At 37.7% G+C, this 25,123-nt stretch overlaps 1 protein-coding gene across 7 annotated transcripts; it reads left to right on the forward strand.

Annotated features, from left to right (window-relative positions):
* The first annotated feature begins 685 nt into the window (after window positions 1-685).
* On the forward strand, window positions 686-20,363 carry vps39 (VPS39 subunit of HOPS complex). Of its 7 annotated transcripts, none has more exons than XM_083545022.1 (24): window positions 686-1,276; window positions 1,834-1,899; window positions 1,986-2,050; window positions 2,255-2,297; window positions 2,487-2,581; window positions 2,848-2,943; window positions 3,039-3,131; window positions 3,501-3,684; window positions 4,577-4,697; window positions 4,868-4,988; window positions 5,292-5,421; window positions 5,817-5,959; window positions 6,091-6,231; window positions 6,405-6,546; window positions 7,664-7,750; window positions 8,108-8,181; window positions 8,712-8,928; window positions 10,701-10,829; window positions 10,945-11,047; window positions 11,160-11,205; window positions 11,448-11,597; window positions 12,795-12,929; window positions 13,060-13,151; window positions 19,198-20,363. In XM_083545022.1, the coding sequence occupies exons 1-24, from the start codon at window positions 1,204-1,206 to the stop codon at window positions 19,277-19,279; spliced, it is 2,628 nt and encodes an 875-aa protein (XP_083401148.1). In that variant the 5' UTR covers window positions 686-1,203; the 3' UTR covers window positions 19,280-20,363. The 7 variants fall into 7 exon arrangements, with proteins under 7 accessions (XP_083401148.1, XP_083401147.1, XP_083401149.1 ...); XM_083545021.1 differs by having other exon boundaries at window positions 702-1,276; window positions 2,845-2,943; XM_083545023.1 differs by having other exon boundaries at window positions 735-1,276; window positions 2,845-2,943; window positions 5,295-5,421.
* The last annotated feature ends 4,760 nt before the right edge of the window (window positions 20,364-25,123 follow it).

Raw genomic sequence — 25,123 nt, forward strand, 5'->3', positions numbered from 1 at the left:
AGAGAATGCCAAGAGTGTGCAAAACAGTAATCAAAGCAAAAGGTGGCTACTTTGAAGAACCTACAATATGACATATTTTCAGTTGTTTCACACTTTTTTGTTATGTATATAATTCCATATATAATTCCACATGCGTTAATTCATAGTTTTGATGCCTTCAGTGTGAATCTACAATTTTCATAGTCATGAAAATAAAGAAAACTCTTTGAATGAGAAGGTGTGTCCAAACTTTTGGTCTGTACTGTGTGTGTGTGTATATATATATAATATATATATATATATATATATATATATATATATATATATATATATATATATATATATATATATATATATATATATATATATTCTTGGATACATCTTCTTAAATGTGTCACATTTAATGTTTACAAAAATTATACTGTAAAGGCTAAATGAGCAACACCAACAACCTGGTCACGGAAATATCGAACTATGGATCATTTGTTACCAAACGAAAGAATAAAAACTTTTTTATTTGTATTCCCATTTTATTGGCTTCTGCGTTATATCTTTTTTTTTTTTTTTAATTAATGTTGACATCATATCATGTGTATAATAGTAAGAAGGTATAAGCATTATTGCACGGGAATAATTGTCTTGGTCCGTGGTGCAAGTATGGAAAAATAATTATTCAATAAAATAAAAAGTCGGTGAAAAACAACACGCAGTTCGCCCCTCGTGACAGACCGTGCGTGACGCAGGTCACGTGGCCTGAGCATCCCGGAAGCGCTTCTATGTTTTTTTTTTTTTCCCCTTCTCAGCATTATGCGCGAGCGGTTAGCTGTTTGGGTCACGAGCTGTCAGGGCAGATACTTTAGCATTTGTGGACACGGTCAGTTTTTTTCCGAGGCTCATTCGAACAGCGGTGTGTCAAAGCTATGGGATGAAATGTGTGAATTGGCGCGAGCAATGCGTTATAAACAGAACGGCAGCTTGTTGACAGCGGGGATTTGGTATGGAAGGCAGAGAGAGAAGCTAACTCGCTAACTGGATATTTCAGTTCTCTTCAGCAAAACAGGAACTTTACCCGCTTGATCTAAGGTTGCGGCATGTATAGATTATTCAGCTCTTATCGCTTAGCAAACTAGTTTGGAGATTTGTTTTGGATTTTCTAGCTTTTCCCTGAGCAGAAAAAAAGTGAGTTCCTATTTTGAAGTGAATCATCTAATTGGAGTGATCATAATGCATGACGCCTACGAGCCCGTCCCTATTTTGGAGAAACTTCCTCTCCAGATCGACTGTTTAGCGGCCTGGGGTGAGTCTCACTTCTCACTTTCATTTTACTTTGACACCGTTTATAAATGTATTGTGTGTGTGTGTCTGTGTGTGTGTGTGTGTGTGTGTGAACCTAACTGTAAGACCAATTTCTTTCATTTCATACTCTATAAACAAGCAGCCATTTGCAAGCTTTTGATGCCAAATTATGCACATAATCATAAACAAATCATGAATAGTGACTTGCAGAGAATTGGATTACTCCTATATAGCTGGGTGGCCTTTCAGTCCACTGTTGGCTCAGTATTATTTCAATTTATATCAATTCAGTCATTTCTTTAGTTTGTCCAAAGCGATTTACAATTCAGACAGCCTACAACTGAGCACACGCAGGGGTTAAGTTTCAATCTGTCTGGCATTTGACCTCACCATCTTCTGATCCCCCTAAACCACTAGATAGCATCTATTTATAATTATTGTAGTTCATTGGTGCATCAATTACTGGTGTGTTGTGTAGTAAATAAAGCAGTACTCCACCAGTTGCAAATACATTCATGCAAATGACCTGAAATGACTTGACCTGTGTGGTTTATACAGAGGATTGGCTCCTGGTGGGGACTAAACCAGGTCATCTCCTCCTTTACAGGATCAAGAAGGATGACGGTTGGTATCAGATTTGCTTGCATTTGTTGTGAAAACCTTGTTGTGTGGCATTGTTTTGATTGTATCATCTTCCTCCTATCTAACAGCCACAAACAGATTTGAAGTATTACTCGAGAAATCCAACAAGAACTTCTCCAAGAAGATCCAGCAGGTTTGTTCAGTTCTTTGTTTAAGCGAGTTAAATCTTTCAGAAGAATGATGAATAATACACTTATGGCTTTCTAGATTTTATTCTAAACATAATGAGACAAGAAACATGCCGAATTAATTTCTTGCTGTATGTTAAGTTCTTTCATCAATGCTATGGTTGCAAAGGGAAAATGGCTCTTAAATATTCTATTTTTTCCCCCATCAGCTGTATGTTGTATCACAATACAAGATTTTGGTCAGCCTTCTGGGTAAGATTTTTGCTTCTTGTTTTTTTTTTCTTTTTTTTAACCCATACAAGTGTAACCCGGTTTACATTTATCTTTACCAGGTTTATAGTCTTTCAACTTTAAATGGGGAATGTGTGTGTTTGTGCAATAATGCAGTTATTTACCAATATTATATTGTTGTTTCTTTTGTTTGTTTTTTTTTCTTTCCAGAGAACAATATCCATGTCCATGATTTGCTCACTTTTCAGCAGATCACTATGGTACCCAAAGCCAAGGGAGCAACACTCTTTGCCTGTGATCTGCAGGTGTGTTAAGAAAAATCTAATTCAATCTTATACTTACAATATAATCATTTGTAATATCTTCAGAGCTGGATATCCGTTTCCAGATGACATTTTCCAAATGAAATATAAAATAGCCGGCAATTTTACAAGAGTGGCATCAGGACATGACATTTTTTTCAATTACACAACAGAACTTAATGAGACTAATTACTGCTTATTGCCATGTCCACATTTCTCAGACCCTGGTTGAGTATATTCTGCATATTTTCTTTTCTTTGTTTTAGCAGTCTATTGCAGGTGAAGAGAAGTTGCGCATGTGTGTTGCTGTCAAAAAGAAACTTCAGCTTTATTACTGGAAGGACAGGGAGTTCCATGAACTACAGGTTTGTTAGTGACATTAAAGCATCACACATAAAGATAGCAAATTATCAGTGCAAAAAGATGCTTAAATAAAGTATATGTATATTATGTGAATCAGGGGGATTTTGCGGTTCCAGATATTCCGAAGTCCATGGCTTGGTGCGAAAATTCCCTGTGTGTGGGATTCAAGCGTGACTACTATCTGATCCGGGTAAGTCAAAACTCTAGAAGGGTGACACAATAAATTAAAACTGAAATCATCTTAGTAAATTGTTGCGCTACCTCAGGAACACCATTCAACCGCAAGACATCATAAAAGTTAATAGTAAACATATTTATCGAACCATACAGTGACCATTATCAGACTTCATGCCATGTGCATGGGCACATTTGTCATTCTGTAAGAGATCGCTCAGGATAGAAACTCCTCATGAAATAAAGATTTGCAAGGAATGTCCTTTCCTATTATGGAGATAAGGGGACCCATACCATACAACCAAAATGCCCCAGTGCATAACAGAGGATTGCATATTATCAAATCTTTCTTCCATTACATTTTTTTTTTTTCTTTTACCTCCAGATGGATGGGCGTGGATCAATTAAAGAGCTCTTCCCAACAGGGAAGCAACTGGAGCCCCTGGTTGCCCCACTGGCCGATGGGAAAGTAGCTGTGGGCCAGGATGATCTCACTGTTGTTTTGAATGAGGAAGGAATCTGCACACAGAAATGTGCCCTTAACTGGACTGACATCCCTGTTGCAATGGGTATGACCTTGTTTTTTTTATTTAAAAATAAATTCTTATTAAGAAATACTCTTATCTTGTTGTCTATCTGACTTGTTCTAATCAGTGATAAACATTTCCTTCAGCAATATCCGACATGAGCTACACATTATTACTATTCCAATATATAGTTGGAAGTGTAGAAAGTGTACTAAACAAAATTTGATTACAGATCCATCGTAGAGGCTTGTTATCATAACATCTGTATAAAACGCACACACAATACACTTATAATCGGTGTCGAACAGAAATTAAAGTGAGACTCGCCCCTGGCCGCTAGGCAGTCACTTTATTTTGAATGAGGAATATGACATGCTTATTTGACATACTTGCATTTTGTATTCAGATCTTGTTAAATTTTAGTCAATCTTAAAAAAAAAAAAAAAAAAATCAATTTATTTTAAACTGAATTACATTTAATATAAGGAGAGTAACAAGCCCTTAAAACAGCCCTTCTCACAGTATGAACAAAAGCTCTGTTTAAAATCTTTAAATCTCTGTGAAACTTGCATCACTTTGTGACTGAAGATCTGACCATTCCTTTGTTTAAATGGATTTTCTGCAGTCCACATGGGACTGGAAGAGTTTTATATTCACAGAATGCCTCCATGTTATTTGCAGACTCAGACATAAATCCCACTGCAAAATTTTTTTGATTGCATTTCAGAAGTAACTTTTTTTTTAAACCAGTATTTAGATCATTTTTTTCTTTTGTAATTATGTGTAGGTTATTTGTCTGCATTAGTTGTTTTTTGTTAAAAGGGTAGTATTATTGTATTATTTTTAATCTAGTAAAATCCAAAATATCTTTTTCTTTTATCATTTATGTTTGCATTCCAGTCTCATATATAGTCTTGTTTCTCTGCCCCTTCAGAGCACCAGCCTCCATATATTATAGCTGTGCTGCCACGTTATGTGGAGATTCGCACCTTTGAACCAAGGTTGTTGGTACAGAGTGTGGAGTTGCAGAGGCCACGCTTCATCACCTCTGCAGGGTGAGACATTCACACTTTTCAGAATAAATTGCCAGCTTTTATTTCTGATTCAGATGTTTCACAGTGAATGTATTTTAAAACAATGATGTCATCACTACTTTTGCATTACTGAAAGTTCTGGCCAGTCTTTTAAATGTTCTCTTCATGCTCAAACTGCATTTTGGTTACAGGCCCAATATTGTGTATGTTGCCAGCAATCATTTTGTCTGGCGACTTGTGCCAGTTTCCATAGCGAGCCAGATCCGGCAGCTCCTACAGGACAAGCAGTTTGAGCTGGCTCTTCAGCTAGCGGTGAGTTAATCCAGAACAGGTGTTTGCACCACACAAAACCTTTGCTGACACGTACCTACCCACCAAACCATTTTTTTTTTTTTTTTTTTTTTTTTGTTCCTGTATAGAATTAAAATGGTGTTCAGGCTTGGCACATTCTTATCATTGTAATGACCCACACATGTTGTTTGAAATATGCTGCATGTTGAAACTATAAACATTCTGGAGTATTTTGCTGCGTTTTGAGGTTTCTTAGCATTTCTTAGCACCTTGTACCAACTTGCTTTTCTTTTTCTTTCTTTCTTTGTTCCCCCCCTCGAACAGAAGATGAAGGATGACTCAGATGGTGATAAGAAACAGCAGATTCATCATATTCAGAATTTGTATGCCTTTAATCTCTTCTGTCAGAAGCGTTTTGATGACTCGATGCAGGTGTTTGCTAAGCTGGGGACAGGTGAGGAATGTGTGTATGTCGGTAAGAACATCTTGAAATTAATTGCTCTTTTGAAACACTGACCAAGTAAGTGTAGATCGTAGATCTGTTATTAAGAAAAAAAAAACCATTTTAATTTCCTATACACTTTATGCAGTAGAACACAGACACCAGAAATTGGGGAGTCACTCTTGCTTTATCAGTGCACCGAATCAAAATAAAAGGAAAAAAGTGTATTATCTTTAGAGGAACGGACTAGGAAAATTAAGATACATTTGAAGCCATATTATTCTACTTATCCAAAGCCCAAGTAATCATCAGAAATGCCTTGAAAAAGTCCTGGAAAATTAGTTCTATATATATATTATTAATAATGTTCATTTTGATGACATGTGATATCCCATTCTCTGTTATAGACCCAACTCATGTGATTGGATTGTATCCAGACCTCCTGCCTTCTGACTACCGTAAACAGCTGCATTACCCCAATCCTTTCCCCACACTCTCTGGAGCAGAGCTGGAGAGGGCTCACTTGGCTCTCATTGACTACCTAACACAGGTCTGCATACACGCACGCACACACACACACACACACACACACACACACACACACACACACACAGAGGGTGCATAAACCTTTTTTTTTTCCTTTTCCATTTTACTAACAGGCTTTTTATTTTAATTGCATAGAAGCGCAGTCATTTAGTGAAACAGCTGAATGACTCTGACCCCTCCACCACATCACCGATCATGGAGGGCACGCCTACAATCAAAAGCCGCAAGAAGCTTCTTCAGATCATAGACACCACCTTGCTCAAATGCTACCTTCATGTAAGGCCATCTTCATGTCCACCTTCCTGATTAGCTTACCTCTGGAGCCAGACTCGTAGCCCCTTGTCACATTGAAAATAAGTGTTTGCTTAGAATGTGCTTGAATGAGCTTGCGTACTTATTATTTTGTCTTTTTTGTTTGTTTGTTTGTTTTTTTGTATATTTTTTTTTAGACCAATGTAGCCTTGGTGTCACCCCTTCTGCGTCTAGAAAACAATCACTGTCATGTGGAGGAGAGCGAGTATGTGCTGAAGAAGGCCCACAAGTACAGTGAGCTTATCATCCTCTATGAGAAGAAGGGCTTGCATCAGAAGGGTAAATTGAACATTGCAGCCACAAATCTTCCTAGCACACCAATATCCTCATGACAGACTCATTTATGCCAAACACCGTATTTATATTTGAGGTCAAATTTAGGGGTAAAGTGTATGCCCAGTCCAAAAAAACTAAATTCTCTTTGTATGCAGAGTAAATCATTTCCCAGAATAAATAGTTAGGGGTGGAGCTTTGATCTAACCCTAATCCTAACCTTCTTTTATTGCACATTTATTAAGTCTTGTGTATGGATTTATAACAGAGCCAATTCCAGTGTTCATGTTGCATGAACACTGGAATTGGCTCTGTAATGTGTGTTTAGTTCAATATAATTGCATCGAAGATAACTATATTTGAGTGGTCATGTTGTGTGTTTTTAATTAACTCGAGAGCAGTGCATTAGAATGAAAACCAGTCTGTGAAAATTGGCTTTTTACGAGGACAGCTGGTTTTGCGAAGCTAATATAATTAGAACCATGTAGGTCTACACTCCTAATTCAAAACCAGCAGAGTGGAATAGTAGTTTCATAAAAGTGTTAATCTTGTTAGTCACTGTTGCCATGGACTAAGGTTTCTTTAGTTTTCTCTTAGTGCGATCATAAAAAAGATGTATAGAGATAATATACAGGAATTAATATTTGTAAGCGGCTGTGGCCATGGATAAATCAGCCTATGGAGAGGCATAGATTTGTGTAAAGATGTCATTTTGTTTTCTGTATAAAAACAGTGTGAAATATATGATTTCATTAAATGTTTTTTTCCAATATGATGTCCAAACTCTACAGATGTTTAACATTATTATGTTTGTTACAAAAGCATCTTATTTGGCCGATAAATTGTACCTGGCGATCCTTCAGATCTGCTCATGTTTTTAATCATGTAACTGTTCTAGTTGAAATTGTATTCAAATATGGATGGTTCACATCCCTTCTTCCTGTATGCTTTGAACTAATCTAGGCATATTGTTCACCTTGTCACACTAGTCTTTCTGGCTAGATGCATGCTACAAATGTACAGTATTATATTTATATAATATATATTTGTCATGTCAAGTAGAGATAATGGGTTAAAGAGACTTCTGTGAGAGTAAGAGTGTAATGAAAATGGTGATCTGTAGCCCTGCAGGTTTTGCTGGATCAGTCTACTAAAGCCAACTCTCCTCTAAAGGGTCATGAGAGGACAGTGCAGTATCTCCAGAGACTGGGTGAGTTTTTAACGTTTACCACTAAACACACTGTTTCATTTGTAATGTAGGGAACACTGCAGCCTCATTAAATTAGGCTTTGATGTTCAAGACCCAGACAGGAAATGGTTAATCGAAACTGTGGTTTCCTGATAACCCATAATAGCAATGTGAAGGACATTTCTCTGAATTTAAAGCCATGCATTAAATCTACTCTTATAATTGAGTTGGAAATATATTCTTCAGGATTAAATGAAGCTTCTGGCACAATAAACAGAATGTTCATTTCCAATTCCTTAAGGTTTCTCAACTTCACTGTTTATATGTTCTCACCATCCATATATGCTCACAGCCTGTGCATTCTGCTTTCTTTCTCAGGGGCTGAGAATCTGGGCATTATCTTTGAGTTTTCCCCATGGGTGCTGAAGGTTTGTCCAGAGGATGGCCTCAAGGTGAGAGTTATACTCACTTTACATCAGTACTCGAGTTGACTAATGCCTTTGAGGCTGATTGATCACAAATATCTACAATCACAATTCAAAATCTAGTGAAGCATCTTCCCGGAAAAGTGGAGGTTATTCTTAACAGCAAATGACGATTAATGTGTAATAGGATATTTGAAAAGCAAATACAAGTCTTATGGCCAGCTGTCCACAAAGTTTCCATATAGTGAATAAAACAATTTAAAAAAAGGCTTGCGCTGAAATGCAAGTTGTCCATTGTTTGTGTCATTTCCCTGCTGACAAAAATGTCTTTGTGTTGGTTTGACTTTCACTGTTATTGGCTTTGCATTTGAGCTGTGAAAAATGACCAGCTTTGCTGATAGCTTCTGCCAACAAATAAATAACACAAGTGTCTTTCTGTGGGTGACCCCCTCATTCACTACTGATGCCATGTGGGCGTTTGAACGTTGGGGTGTGATGACAAGGCAGAAGGCTGCTGGAGTTGCTCTTTAAGTGTCTTCTCTATGTTTTGGCAACAGATTTTTACAGAAGACCTAACGGAGGTTGAAATGCTGCCCAGAGACAAGGTGCTAGACTTCCTAAAGGATGGTTTTAAGGAGCTAGCCGTGCCATATCTGGAGCACATTATTTATGTGTGGGAGGAAACAGGCCCCGAGTTCCACAACGTGCTGATCCAGCTTTACCTGGAGAGAGTACAATCGCTGATGAAAGAGTATCTCAATTCACTGCCTGAGGGTGAGAGCTGTTAGCTTCCTGATAGATCGCATGCTCCTCTTACAGATGGCTGTCTGAATTTAGTTGGAACCCAACTGCCATTACTGTTGTAAAACGTGTACAGTCATGTGAAAAAGAAAGTACTCCCTCTTTGAATTCTATGGTTTCACATTTCAGCACATAATAATAAGTCATCCGGTCCTTATCAGGTTTTAGAATTGGGGGGAAAACAACCTCCAGTAAACCAAAAGCATGACATATTACACAGTGTCTATTTATTTTTACAAAAATCAAGCCAGAGTGTCACCATGTGTGAAAAACCAAGTACACCAAGTCATGATACCAGGTATCATGATTGAAAAGCTTGTAGAACCACCTTTAGCAGCAATAACCTAAAGTAAATGTGTTCTGAATGACTTTATCATTGTGGAGGTATTTTGGCTCATTCTTATTTACAATGATGCTTCAGTTCATTAAGGCTTGTGGGTACACAGCTTTCTTAAAGTCCTGCCAGAGCACTTCATTTGGGTTTAGGTGTGGACTTTTGAAACACCTTTTTTCAGCTATTCTGTTGTAGATTTGCTGCTACCTAGTTTTGTCCAAGCTATAGCTGCTAAACAGATGGTCTCACATTTAACTCTAGAAACTCTAAAATCATTATACCATTCATGATTGTGCTTGACAGTTAGAATGAGGTGTTTGTGCTGATATGCTATTTTTGTTTCTTTGCCAAATGTGGCTCTGTGCATTACAGCCAAACATCTCCACTGCACCTTTTTTAACCTAAGCTGTGCTGCCTTGTTCTTTTTAGAGACAGGAGGCTTTTTCCCACCAACCCTTCCAAGCACTCATATTTGTTTAGTCTTTTTCTAATTCCACTGTCAGGAACGTTTAACATTTATCATGCTAACTTAGACCTGTGAAGTCGAAGATATTTCTCTAAACACTGCTTAGTCTGACTGTCAGGTGAATTTGCTGGGACGTCCACAGATTTCCTTGAATGTTTTCCACTTGTAAATAATGTTTCTTACTGTGGAATGATGGACTTTAGATTGTTTGGAAATGGCCTTATAACCCTTCCCAGATTGATAGGCAGCAACAACGGCTTCTCTAAGAGTAATGCTGATGTCTTTCTGCCTGTCTTTCCACACCTGAATACTCCAGACAAGCAAACTGCTGAAAGGTTTTTTTTTTAAAAGAGGTTGTCCCACTTGCAAATGATCAGTTAATCAAGGGCAGTTAATTAGCAGCACCTGGCAGCCTCCTCATATTAAATAATAATATGGTGTAATATGTCATGTGTTGTTCATCTAAGGTTGTATGTGCCTGATTTCAAAACCTGCTAAGGATCAGGTTTTTTTATTTTATTTTTTTTCAGTAATCCCCCGCTTTACTGCGGTCCGAATCTTGTGCCCCGGTTTATCGCATAATTGCATTTGCCACATAACTCATTTATTTAGCTAATGTTCCCGGTCTCTCGTGGATAAAACGGGAAATTGTTTTCATTGAGTTTTATGTTAAATAAATAAAATGTATTCATATAAATATAATTATTAATTAAAGTAAAATGTTAATGCAGTACAATACTGTATACATAAAATAGCATTTTTGGGTTTATAAACAGGAGATTACTGTATTTACTATTATGTAAAACCAAAGATTTCAGTGGGAGGTGTGATTAAGTTTCTTTTAAGACTGTATTTCAATGTATGTGGTCTTCCAAAGTAACTACCAAAGAAAATGCTAAAAATATAAGTTTGCTCATTTTTTTTCTCCAAATTCCCTAACACCAGGTGTCCCAGCTGTGCCTGCAGGAAAGGAGGAAGGGGAACTCGGAGAGATTCGGAACAGCTTGTTGTCGTTCCTAAATGTTTCAATATACTATGAACCAGATATTCTCATCAGTGACTTTCCATTTGATGGTAATTTAGCATTTTTGGTTTGGTCTATGAGATTATAATCACGTTACTGCACTGAAAAATAATGTAAACCCGATATGACGTGTGTCTGTGTTCCCCTTATCCCGCTCTTTCTCAGGTCTGTTGGAGGAGCGAGCTCTGCTTCTGGGACGCATGGGAAAACATGAGCAGGCACTCTATATATATGTGCACATACTGAATGACACGTACATGGCTGAGGAGTGAGTATGCTTCAGTTATATTTCTAAGCCAAATAAGACTGTTGCATTTATGTGGCTGAGTGCACTTACTAGACTTCTGTGTCTCTGACTACGTGTACACTTCCCTCCTTAGGTATTGTCACAGACATTATGACAAATCAGCAGATGGAAATAAAGATGTGAGTGTTTCTCTAACTTTAGCATCTTTTAAACACAAACTTCTCAGCTTATTTTTTTTTCCCTCTCTGTATTTAGTGTTGCACATATTATGGCGTTATACCCATGCATTATTTAAATAAAGTTACGATTTATATCCAAGAATGTTTGTAAACTTTAAAAAAGCTTGTGAAATGACTTGAATCATCTATGTCTGGAAAGCTGTCATGAACTTTTCTTTGCCTCTCCTGTCTCGTCTGTGCAGGTGTATCTGTCTCTCTTGCGCATGTACCTGTCTCCTCCAGATGCACACTATCTGGGTCCTATTAAGATGGAGCTGTCTGAGCCCCAGGCTAATCTTCAGGCTGCCCTCCAGGTCCTTGAGCTTCACCACAGCAAGCTCAACACCACTAAGGTGAGAATCCTACTAGCCCAGACAATGGTAGCTGTTAAAGCCCAGTTTTGTTGCTCATGGAATTGTTTAGGAGCAGGTTTGTGCCTCTCGGTTTAAACACTTTCAGTGGCTCTATAGTTTATTGTATGTCCTCATGACCTCTCCCTGTCCTTCAGGTAGTGGTGTAGCAATCACTTTGCTGTCTGGCAGCAGTTGTGATCACTCTGTGTAGTTGCATTTCCAGATAGCATCACATACAATATCCTAAAGGACTCTCTTTTCCCATTGAAGCCCTTGTCGTTGGCTCTTGCCCCGTCCCTCTGCACAATAAAAACGCAGAGTGATGCGCAACAGCATATGACTATAAATCAATGAGTGCATCAGGTGCCAAGCATGTGCGGTTTGAAATACAGAGCATGAATCTGCCTCGAAAGGTTCTCTTGCTCATTTGTTTTATAAGATGTCGCTTTTATTTCTTCTGGCTACCATCCAGAGCGCTGGCTCACCAGAGCCACATGCAGGGACCGATCACAGTTTTGGATGTCAAATGAGAGAATCAAGTCCTTTGTCGCATCCAGCTGTGCGCAGCATGTGTGGAGTCACAAACATTTGAGCCGCATCCTGCTGAATTTAAGCAGCACGTCAGGGTTTTTAAGGCTCATCTCCATCACTTTTACACCAAATGCACAGTTAGATGAGCAATAACGTTTTACTCCATACTGTAGTGGGAAAGAATGCCAGGTCTATGAGTAGACAGTGCTGTATTTTTTCACAACCAAATTGGATTTCAATTCATCTAAATTAAGTAATTAAGATTGAGGGATAACAAAATATTGCATATTGCAGCTGTTTAGGGATTAGCAGCCATCCATTTTCACAGGTTCAGAAGTAATTGGACAAAACTATTATAATTATAAGCATTATTTTTAATACTTTAACAGAAAATCTTTTGCATTCAGTGAGTGGCAGAATAATGCCACTAAACAGATCTTTCATTCTGTTTCAATGAAGGAAGATGTGTGAAAAATAGTGTGTATATATACATTACAGATGCACTGGGTGCTTAGGCTGTACATGCTGGTTGTTTCAAGTGGTCGTTGTGCCTTCATTGCTTTAAGGCCATTAACATGCTGATTTTCAAGGCCATATGTTAATTTTATAATGCTGTATTTAAAGCAAGACCGTATTGGCATTTTTTTTATTATTATACTACAATAGGCGATAGACCTGCTTCCAGCGAACACTCAGATTGCAGAGATCCGTGTGTTTCTCGAGAGTGTGTTGGAGGAGAAAGCCCAGAGGAAACGTTTTGATCAGGTGCTCAAGAGTCTGCTGCAGGCAGAGTTCCTCCGGGTAAGTTAATAGACTGAAAGAGACACACTGCCACACTTGGCAGAGAGCATGGTCCTGTAGTACATTAAATAGAAAAGTAAATTGTCTGTGCATTTATTATGTGCACCATAAACATACTCTGTGTCTGTAGGTCCAAGAGGAGCGAATCTTTCACCAGCAGGTGAAGTGTGTCATTACAGAAGAAAAGACCTGCCGGGTTTGTAAAAAGAAGATTGGAAACAGGTACGTCTGGTGTCACGTGTGTGTGTGTCATAGACAATATATACAAAATAAATACAGGCTATATATATATATATATATATATATATATATATATATATATATATATATATATATAGCCTGTATGTATATTTTTTATATATATATATATATATATATATATATATATATATATATATATATATATATATATATATATAATACTTTATTGAAGTATTTTCATTTGAGACTTTTACTTCAACTTCACAAAATTCAAAGTGAAATATCGTAGTTTTTGAACCGGGTGTCCATGCAAAAAAAAATAAATAAATAAATAAAAAATATTTTATAAAAAAAAAAAAAAAAAATGGTAACACTTATTTGCACAGTCACGTCTGTTATATTATATCTATTATATCATGTCACCGTCAATGAACCTGGTCAGGACTCACACACCGCATAGAGAAGTCCCATTACTCATGCGCTCAAAAAGGAGTAGGTGGGGGTTGGGTGACGTCACGTCAGTAAGGCGCAGAGTTAAACGAGCACTTGTTGATTCGGTTACCTTCAATTGAGGTGATGTCATAAAGGTTTTCTCTAATGGTACTGAATAGATCCTGAACTGAGTTTACTAAGGTCCATCTCCAGTGCAGCTTAAAAGGCTCAATTAAAATGCATATATTATAAGGATATAGATGTTGCATGTAGCTTATGGCTGCAATTAGTAAAGGAGTTGTTTGGTTCTTGGTTCTGATGGTTTGATTAATTGTGCACAATGATGTGTGTTTCATTGTGCAATAAATGCATTTAGGGTAATATTTATACATGAAAGAGAGCTCTCTGAAATGTATCCAAATTTGTGGACAGCTTTTTACAGCTGACACTAATCAATGAAGGGGGTGGATTATGGTGTGGTTCACTCAGGGGTCAATTCAAAGCTAGAACCACCATTTCCACTGGGTGGTATCTACTTAGCACAGACATACAGTTCAGCATCAGTTCAACATCAAGCAGAACATTTTGAGAGGCATAAATGGTGGAAGAAAATCCTGAATACATCTTGTCACAGCACCCGTGACCTTATTTGCACGTTTTTTATTTGTTTTTGTTTTTTAAAGTCGTTGAAAAGAAGGTTTTGGGCTCATGATAATTTATTAGATATCAGTGTTTGACTCATTAATGTCATTCTATTAAGAGATTGGTGTGCTAAGAGTAACATTAGAGTCTTATCACATAAACTGAGTTGGTTACGCAAGAATCTTGTGATGAAAATGATAACAGGATATTATAGCCATAATAAATTACTTGGATACTTAAGTACATTTGAAGGCAATCACTTTTGTAGTTTTACTCAAGTGAAAGTTTAATGAGAGCACTTTTACTTTTACTGAAGTAATATTTTACCTACTGTATCTCTACTTTTACATGCTTTGTGTACTTCGTCCACCACTGATATTATATAGTGTATGCAGTGTTCCCCTGGAACTCGCAGGGGTTACGTTCTAAGCGAGTTCCAAAAATCCAAGGATATTAGGGGTGTAACAGTAATTGTTTAGTACAGGGCTTTCGGTTCAGCACACCTGTACCGAATGCAATCCTTTTTACGTGGGGAACATAGTTAAAATCTGAGTTCCCTCAGAAACATATGGCAGACCGCAAGTTTGATTAGTCTCCACCGCGCACTCTGAGGGCATTTTTATTAAATTATTATTACTAAATTTGAAAGCACACACAATAATAATAAACTGCGTTTTTATATAGATAGATAGATAGATAGATAGATAGATAGATAGATAGATAGATAGATAGATAGATAGATAGATAGATAGATAGATAGATAGGTGTGTGTATGTGTATATACTGTATAATATATATATATATATATATATATATATATATATATATAATACACACACACAAACAATATATATATATATATATATATATATTATACAGTATATACACATACACACACCTATCTATTATATATATATATACAGTGGGTACGGAAAGTATTCAGACCCCCTTAAATTTTTCACTCTTTGTTATATTGCAGCCATTTGCTAAAATCATTTAAGTTCATTCTTCTTCCTCATGAATGTACACACAGCTCCCCATACTGACAGAAAAACACAGAATTGTTGACCTTTTTGCAGATTTATTAAAAAAGAAAAACTGAAATATCACATGGTCCTAAGTATTCAGACCCTTTGCTGTGACACTCATATATTTAACTCAGGTGCTCTCCATTTCTTCTGATCATCCTTGAGATGGTTCTACACCTTCATTTGAGTCCAGAAATTTTTGATTATACTGATTGGACTTGATTAGGAAAGCCACACACCTGTCTATATAAGACCTTACAGATCACAATGCATGTCAGAGCAAATGAGAATCATTAAGGTCAAAGGAACTGCCTGAAGAGCTCAGAGACAGAATTGTGGCAAGGCACAGATCTGGCCAAGGTTCCAAAAACATTTCTGCTGCACTTAAGGTTCCTAAGAGCACAGTGGCCTCCATAATCCTCAAATGGAAGACGTTTGGGACGACCAGAACCATTCCTAGAGCTGGCCGACCGGCCAAACTGAGCTATCGGGGGAGAAGAGCCTTGGTGAGAGAGGTAAAGAAGAACCCAAAGATCACTGTGGCTGAGCTCCAGAGATGCAGTCGGGAGATGGGAGAAAGTTGTAGAAAGTCAACCATCACTGCAGCCCTTCACCAGTGGGGCTTTATAGCAGAGTGGCCCGACGGAAGCCTCTCCTCAGTGCAGGACACATGAAAACCCGCATGGAGTTCTCCAAGATGGTGAGAAATAAGATTCTCTGGTCTGATGAGACCAAGATAGAACTTTTTGGCCTTAATTCTAAGCGGTATGTGTGGAGAAAACCAGGCACTGCTCATCACCTGTTCAGTACAGTCTCAACAATGAAGCATGGTGGTGGCAGCATCATGCTGTGGGGGTGTTTTTCAGCTGCAGGGACAGGACAACTGGTTGCAATCAAGGGAAAGATGAATGCAGCCAAGCACAGGGATATCCTGGACGAAAACCTTCTACAGAGTGCTTTGGACCTCAGACTGGGCTGACGGTTTACCTTCCAACATGACAATGACCCTAAGCACACAGCTAAAATAACGATGGAGTGGCTTCACAACAACTCTGTGACTGTTCTTGAATGGCCCAGCCAGAGCAATGACTTAAACCCAATTGAGCATCTCTGGAGAGACCTAAAAATAGCTTTCCACCAACGTTTACCGTCCAACCTGACAGAACTGGAGAGGATCTGCAAGGAGGAATGGCAGAGGATCCCCAAATCCAGGTGTGAAAGACTTGTTGCATCTTTCCCAAAAAGACTCCTGGCTGTATTAGATCAAAAGGGGGCTTCTACTAAATACTGAGCAAAGGGTCTGAATACTTAGGACCATGTGATATTTTAGTTTTTCTTTTTTAATAAATCTGCAACAGTGTCAACAATTCTGTGTTTTTCTGCCAATATAGGGTGCTATGTGTACATTCATGAGGAAAAGAAATGAACTTAAATGATTTTAGCAAATGGCTGCAAAATAAAAAATAGTGAAAAATTTAAGGGGGTCTGAATACTTTCCGTACCCACTGTATATATATATATATATATATATATATATATATATATATATATATATATATATATATATATATATATATATATAATACACACACACAAACAATATATATATATTGTTTGTGTGTGTGTATTATATATATATATGTGTATATATATATATGTATATGTGTATATGTATGTATGTATGTGTATATATACAGTGAGGAAAATAAGTATTTGAACACCCTGCTATTTTGCAAGTTCTCCCACTTAGAAATCATGGAGGGGTCTGAAATTGTCATCGTAGGTGCATGTCCACTGTGAGAGACAAAATCTAAAAAAAATCCAGAAATCACAATGTATGATTTTTTTACTATTTATTTGTATGATACAGCTGCAAATAAGTATTTGAACACCTGAAAATGTCAATGTTAATATTTGGTACAGGAGCCTTTGTTTGCAATTACAGAGGTCAAATGTTTCCTGTAGTTTTTCACCAGGTCTGCACACACTGCAGGAGGGATTTTGGCCCACTCCTCCACACAGATCTTCTCTAGATCAGTCAGGTTTCTGGCCTGTCGCTGAGAAACACGGAGTTTGAGCTCCCTCCAAAGATTCTCTATTGGGTTTAGGTCTGGAGACTGGCTAGGCCACAGCAGAACCTTGATATTCTTCTTACAGAGCCACTCCTTGGTTATCCTGGCTGTGTGCTTCGGGTCATTGTCATGTTGGAAGACCCAGCCTCGACCCATCTTCAATGCTCTAACTGTGGGAAGGAGGTTGTTCTCAAATCTCGCAATACATGGCCCTGGTCATCCTCTCCTTAATACAGTGCAGTCGCCCTGTCCCATGTGCAGAAAAACACCCCCAAAGCATGATGCTACCACCCCCATGCTTCACAGTAGGGACGGTACTCATCATTCTTCTTCCTCCAAACACGTTTAGTGGAATTATGACCCAAAAGTTCTATTTTGGTCTCATCTGACCACATGACTTTCTCCCATGACTCCTCTTGATCATCCAAATGGTCATTGGCAAACTTAAGACGTGCCAGGACATGTGCTGGTTTAAGCAGGGGAACCTTCCGTGCCATGCATGATTTCAAACCATGACGTCTTAGTGTATTACCAACAGTAACCTTGGAAACGGTGGTCCCAGCTCTTTTCAGGTCATTGACTAGCTCCTCCCGTGTAGTTCTGGGCTGATTTCTCACCTTCCTTAGGATCATTGAGACCCCACGAGGTGAGATCTTGCATGGAGCCCCAGTCATGTTTAGCTTCTTCCATTTTCTAATGATTGCTCCAACAGTGGACCTTTTTTCACCAATCTGCTTGGCAATTTCCCTGTAGCCCTTTCCAGCCTTGTGGAGGTGTACAATTTTGTCTCTAGTGTCTTTGGACAGCTCTTTGGTCTTGGCTATGTTACTAGTTGGATTCTTACTGAAAGTATGGGGTGGACAGGTGTCTTTATGCAGCTAACGACCTCAAACAGGTGCATCTAATTTAGGATAATAAATGTAGTGAAGGTGGACATTTTAAAGGCAGACTAACAGGTCTTTGAGGGTCAGAATTCTAGCGTATAGACAGGTGTTCAAATACTTATTTGCAGCTGTATCATACAAATAAATAGTTTAAAAATCATATATTGTGATTTCTGGATTTTTTTTTTTAGATTATGTCTCTCACAGTGGACATGCACCTACGATGACAATTTCAGACCCCGCCATGATTTCTAAGTGGGAGAACTTGCAAAATAGCAGGGTGTTCAAATACTTATTTTCCTCACTGTATATATACACACATATATATATATATACACACACACACACACACACATATACACACATATATATATATATACGTATGTACATGTATGTGGTGATGAAAGGGATGGTGATGAGGGGGATGGTGATAAAGGGGATGGTGATAAAGAGAATGGTAATAAGGGGATGATGATGAGGGGAAGGGGGGAGGTGATGAAGGAGATGGTGATAAAGGGGATGGTAAAAATGGGGAAGGGGATGGTGATGAGGGGAAGATGATGAAGATGATGAAGGGGAAAGGTGATAAGGGGAAGATGATGAAGGAGATGGTAATGAGGGGGAAGGGGATGGTGATGAGGGGAAGATGAAGGGGATGATGATGAGGGGATGATGATGAAGGAGATGGTAATGAGGGGAAGGGGATGGTGATGAGGGGAAGATAAGGGGGATGCTGATGATGATAAGGGGACGACGATGATGAACGGGAAAGGTGATGAGGGGAAGATGATGGAGATGATGTGGGGGAAGGGGAAAGGTGATGAGGGGGAAGGGGAAAGGTGATAAGGGGAAGATGATGAAGGAGATGGTAATGAGGGGAAGATGATGAAGGAGATGGTAACGAGGTGGATGGTGATGAGGGAAAGGTGATGAAGGGGATGTTGATATATATTAGTGTCATTACATGGGCAATGTTCAAATAATACATATTTGTCTTTCTTTTGCACAGTGCCTTCGCCAGGTATCCAAATGGTGTAGTAGTCCACTATTTTTGCTGTAAGGATCGCAGTGTGTGTCCCATAGAGCAATGAGATTTCTTCGCTGGATCTGCTCGATACACCCCTCCAACTTCTTTTAAGATTTTTACCCAAGGTGTTTTGTGCTGCACAAATGAAGGAAATGCCAGTTTGTGTCTTAAACAATTTCATAAAGATTCGGGCACATTAAAGCCCGATGTGTCCATGAAGAAAAGATACCTTGGACTGATGACTTCTTAGCACATGGTCACAGACATTTTGACGGTGAAGGTGTGATTGCTATTGCACTCCGGCTTTGAAGACATTTAAGTCAAAAAAGCAACACATACTGTAGACTTATTTGTGAAATAATGATAGCCTCTCTCATCTACAGTATGGCTACTTTATTTACTTCTATTATTTTGAAGCATGTTTCTGTCTAACTTTGTCATATGCCTTGTGTGTAAAAAAACAACTGAAAGCAGTGTTTTATGTGTTAAACCTGTCGTTGTTGTGGTCCCACCCATTCACACACAGACTGTTATAACAATGCACCTTCTGCTTCACTGTACTTACTTAATGTTCTGGTTATAGAAGGAAAGACAGATTCTGGTGGATTTATTTTTTGCTAGTTTCTCAAACATTCTGGTAGTTTTGGTCAGATAAATGTGCTTGGTTTGTTCCGACTTTAATAAAAGTGAGACCCTTTTTTGAGCCACTACATTACCGGGTATTAGTTCTGTGATTACAGCAGCATGGCACTTCTTTGGCTTCTACTAGGCTTTAATTTATTCTCACTAATAGACGATGCAAGACAATAAAGCACTAATGAATAAATCGCATCATTACACGTTGATGTTGCTATAAATGTCGATAATCTCACATGGAGAAAGGAGTCCTTAGGGGGCACCAGCACTCTTGCTTGTGAAAATGTGTGCTTGAATGTGTTAAAATTTCATTTGTCACCATCTTCACCCATCTTTTCTCTCTTATTACGATCAACTACGACTTCGACTGTTGCTGTTGAGTGGAGAAGACCGTTGCTTTTGTCACTAAGCAGTGTACGATATGAGGTGTGTTTGAATATGTATAAACTGTATTTTAAAGATGAGGGAGGAGATATGTTGATGCTAATAAACATGTATCTCGTCATGTGCAATGTGCTGTCAGTATGCCTCATTTCTTTCTTAATGTATTTAAATGTGTGTAATTTCAACATGTGTTCTATTGTGTTCATAAACCCTACAATGTACATCTTTAAGTTCTTGATATTTACTATATTTGACAGGTTATGACTATGAAACATTACAAAAGATAGTAAAATATGTTCATTTGAAGTAGTGGTTTTGTATTTATATTCCCCAAAAGCTCTATAGATCTATATAAGGTTAGTAATTTTAAATTCTTTCTGTATCAGGCAGTATGAGGAGTGAACAGCAAACCCATCAGCAAAAACAAAGATTCAAAAAAAGCCGATTTCAAGCACAGACATTGTTTTAACATCCTACTCTTAGTCATGTTTTAGTTTTAGGTTTTTCCCTACAGCTGTGTTTGACTATTGCATATTTCCTGAATGAACTTTCACACTATTAACTGGGCTGAGCAACAGCACAGAGCAACACCTGCTAGTGTAAACTATAGTTGGGGAATCTTCTTGTTCCAAAGACTGTTCACACTACATGAGTCACCCAAAGAGTAACGGCGAAGAGCAAGCTCTCTGTTATCCCAACTCCGAGGTTTGTTGGCAGTCAATAAAAGATAGATTTGTGTTTTTTCTACTCATGAGATCTGACCCCCTCCCTCATGTTGTATATTGTCCTTTAAGCAGGACAGCAGTTGGAAGGACTGCACAGTTTTCCAGGCCCTTCAGTGTAAAGTTGCTGGGTGGAGAAAAGTGGACTTTAGATGCTGCATTGTTTAAGTGCCTTGTCATAGTGTGTAGAATATATTAGTATTAATCACATATGAGACCAAAATTTCCTGTAATATCCAACCAAAAAAAGTAACATTTCTCCACTTTTTAAATGTCTTCTAATTTTTGTCCACCTCCACACATTTGATTCAAGTCGGTAAAAGGGGTGTGAGAGATCTTGGTGGGGGTCAAATATTTCTCAAACGAGCAGCTCAAATACAAATCTTCAAAGTAAAAACAAAGTCTGGCTGCATTTCAAAAAGCAACATCTTATCAAGTAGCAATATCTTGACTACAAGCAAATTGATCTATTCTTTCCTATTACTGTACTTCCTTTTTTCGTTGCGTGACGATTTGCTTGTTTCAAGCATTTTATAAAGAAACAGGAATCTTCCCATAGAATTTAAAAAACAAAATGCAAAACTTAAAAATGTTTTAAAAAATAGCTTCAATAATATATTTACATTATTCTACTTTTATAAGAGGAAATCATTTGTCTATGTTTGCGGTATTTTTATTTGGTAAGATATGTTTTTTTTGTTTTGCACAGTGTACATTATTTCATGCATTAATGAATTGTTTCAAAATGAAAAGCCCCATAGCGTGTTCTGCTACACAAGCAGGTGTAAATGGGGTCAAAGATCTTAAAATACTCATGTGGTGCGGTAATCCTGCCTGCGGCCTAAAACATTTATTCAGTATTTAACCACTTCTTTCCTGCTTTCACCTCCTTGGTGCTTTATGCATGTTCATGTTCTTTGTTCTCTTTGCATTCTATCATGTGCTGAGTAGTTTATTGTTTTTATTCAAAGTAGACAGTTTCATTGGGTCTGTCAATTCGAAATCTGGTAATGTGGCAATAAAGGACTGCTGTCAGATTCCTATGACAGGTTTTCCTACCTAATCTTGTGCAAAAAGACAAATGTATAAAACTTTTTAAAAGTGTTGTTTGCCCTGGGCAGAGTTAAGTTTATCTATTCTAATACTGTATAACAAATGTATAAACTACTTGCATATAACATCATATTAAGATTAATATGAGTTTAAAACTCAATACAGGGAAAGCTGGTATAATTTGGCTCCCAGAGTTAATATTTCCTTCAATATATACATAACATGTACAAACACACCTGAAAAAAAACATGCATTATATTATGACGATTTGACCATGGGGTTGAATTCTATTTAGCTTTTAGAATTAGTATGTAGAATTTTGACCCATGCAGCCTATCAGTGATGGTCATGTCAACTGATTACCGGTACACAGATTAGAATGCCCCCCCTAGGTCTGGTTATCTTTTTAAATGGTATGTGGGTGTGCAATAATTTACAACATTGTTCTAATTTTGCCATCAGTGAAACTACACTGTATTGCCAAGCTACTGATGGGTATTTTTTTCTAGCCCACAATTTTAATATCGCAGCTCACCATCACTGACAATAAACTCCCCAGAAGCTTTACAGCAATACATGCCGCTGTGTAAGGCATTGTATCTATTGTTTATTCATTGAAAGCCGTGGATGTTAGCACATTACCTTCACCCTTCACTGTCATTTATAGATGGCGCATATCCAACCAGTCTTCACTCTTTCTCTGGCTACTCAAAACCCCCAAGAGGGTCGTACAAGACTGCAGAGACTCACAATGACCTTTTTGTACTGGCCCAGCCATCCTTCACTTCAGTTTCCTTTTCACACTACAAAATCTGCTGTTCCTGTACAAACCACCATGACAGGTTAAAAAAAAATAAAACATGATGCCCTAATAAGTGCCTACACCTGATGGCTAATCTTTCTTTAAATACTAAATGTTTTGAGCAGTGAGGCAATAGGATTACATGGAAAAAAATTCCATGCAAAATTCCAGATGTTCCCTGTCAACTGTGTGGACTCTGGGCGTTTCCACTGTAATAATAATGGATTTTCATGGTAGTATGGAATTTATCTGTGAAATGTGAGGGATGAGCATTCTAAAATGTTTGATTCCTGCATTTTTTCTTTTTTTTTCTTTGATAAAGCAGAGACTGAAATGTCAGGAGTGGTTTTCTGAGGGATTAGTGGACTGGTGTGATATGGTACAGGGCATGTTTGAGGCTCAGGGAAGGCCTTGGTATAAAAGAAATGTCAACACGAGTAGCAGTGTGGTGTGAAGAAATGTAAAAATCCAGACACTCAATATCTCTCAGTTTTTCCTTTTATGTATGAGGAAGATTGTGAGCATTGCCTCTCCCTCTATCTAGTAAATTTCATATTGGTTCTTCATTGTAATTATATGGTTTACATGACAGTTTGACCTTTTTGTGTAAGCATTTAGCAAAAGTAATATAATAAGCATGGTTAAAGAACCTGGAATTATTAGGCCATAGATGTGTATGATTCTATTCTGTGAATTGTGCAACTGTGAAATGTCTCATGGTATTACAAAACACAGCTGCTGTTTCTGTGGAACAGTGCTAAAATGTAAAATATTAATTTTATATGACCATACAGTATCTACATTTCAGAAGTCAACAATACTTTCAACTTACTACACTGAGTATTGCATTCAGCAGTTAAATGTCTGAACTACTGATCAGGAATCTATCTATCTATCTATCTATCTATCTATCTATCTATCTATCTATCTATCTATCTATCTATCTATCTATCTATCTATCTATCTATCTGTCTGTCTGTCTGTCTGTCTGTCTGTCTGTCTGTCTGTCTGTCTGTCTGTCTGTCTGTCTGTCTGTCTGTCTTACTTTCTTACTTTCTTTCTATCTATATTTAGCTTTGTTAGCTAAGCATCTGGCTGAAATTCACCTTATGGTGATGCAATGTTTAAGTTTAGATGGAAAAAGGTTGACTGTCCAAATACAGCAGGCGAGTGCCACTCATGATACAAAGGTGACAAAAGTTGTCCCCTAAGTCACTCTTCAAAGAAAGTAATTCACTTTCTCTCATAGACAGTGGAAACAGTCAACCTATGTGCAGGACTCAACCTAATTGTATCATGTCTAAAACACATCTTGGATAATAAAAGAAAATGATTGTGATTAAATCTACTATTTATACCATGCTGTCAATGTTTAACTTTCATTGGCAAACTTAGTTTGTGTTCGAGTTGACGAAACATCTATGTGGTATTAAAGTGTCTGTAAGAGGAATGATCTCATATGAACAAAAAGTAAATGCAAAGAAAAAAAAAAGCCCTCTTGAATTGAGTTTATTTCAATTGCTACAAGAATAACGCTGGTTTATATTCCTAAGAAGTCTATTCCAAGTGAGGTATGAGTATGAGGGCTGCCCCAACCTCACCAATACCTTGTGTGAAAGCACACAAACAAGCTATATGCTTGCTTACATACTAACCAAGGTCAATGCGACTTGTTTTGTTTAACAATTTTAGTCACCAACATGTGATCAGTTAAGGAAGTACTATCCTTTATCTCAGAAGTAAAATAATAAAAGTACGAATTACCCACGAACAAATAAAAATCCTCTGGTAAATGAAATCCTGATCTTGGTATTTTGACTATGAGGACTATGTAACGTATATGTGGGTTTCATTCTGGTATCCTCCCTATGTCCAATAACAACATGCAGCTAGGTGGGTTAGATTTCCTTAGGTGTAAATGTGTATGTAAATGTTTCCCTGTGAAGCACTGGTGCCCAATGTGTTGGGATAGGCTCCACATCAGTTTTCCTGGAACCTGTTTCAGCAAGACAATGCACCTGTGTCTGAACTCCATAAAGACATGGCAAAGTTAAAGAACTGATATTGCTAAATCTGTTATGATGCGTTACAATATTATTTAATTTAGTAATCTTTACCTTTGTTCGGAATCTGGGTCTATTATTAACTGACAAGGAAAATTAATAAAGAAAGTGTGTATTTCATTATCTTCAATTGTATTTAATTATGAATGTAGCATTTCAAATATCCCTTCACTGAAACAAAAGGGTCAAACATGTCCAGAAAAACAATTTATGTGTGTACAAATCAAACTCCATAAAGACATTGCTTG

Source organism: Silurus aristotelis (assembly GCF_946808225.1).
Source record: "Silurus aristotelis genome assembly, chromosome: 6".
NCBI lineage: Eukaryota > Metazoa > Chordata > Actinopteri > Siluriformes > Siluridae > Silurus > Silurus aristotelis.

Coding starts and splice junctions, on each gene's coding strand:
- vps39 (XM_083545021.1), top strand. CDS start 1,204: ATGCATGACGCCTACGAGCCCGTCCCTATTTTGGAGAAACTTCCTCTC. Junction 1,900..1,985: donor CAGGATCAAGAAGGATGACG/GTTGGTATCAGA, acceptor CCTATCTAACAG/CCACAAACAGATTTGAAGTA. Junction 3,132..3,500: donor GTGACTACTATCTGATCCGG/GTAAGTCAAAAC, acceptor TTTTACCTCCAG/ATGGATGGGCGTGGATCAAT.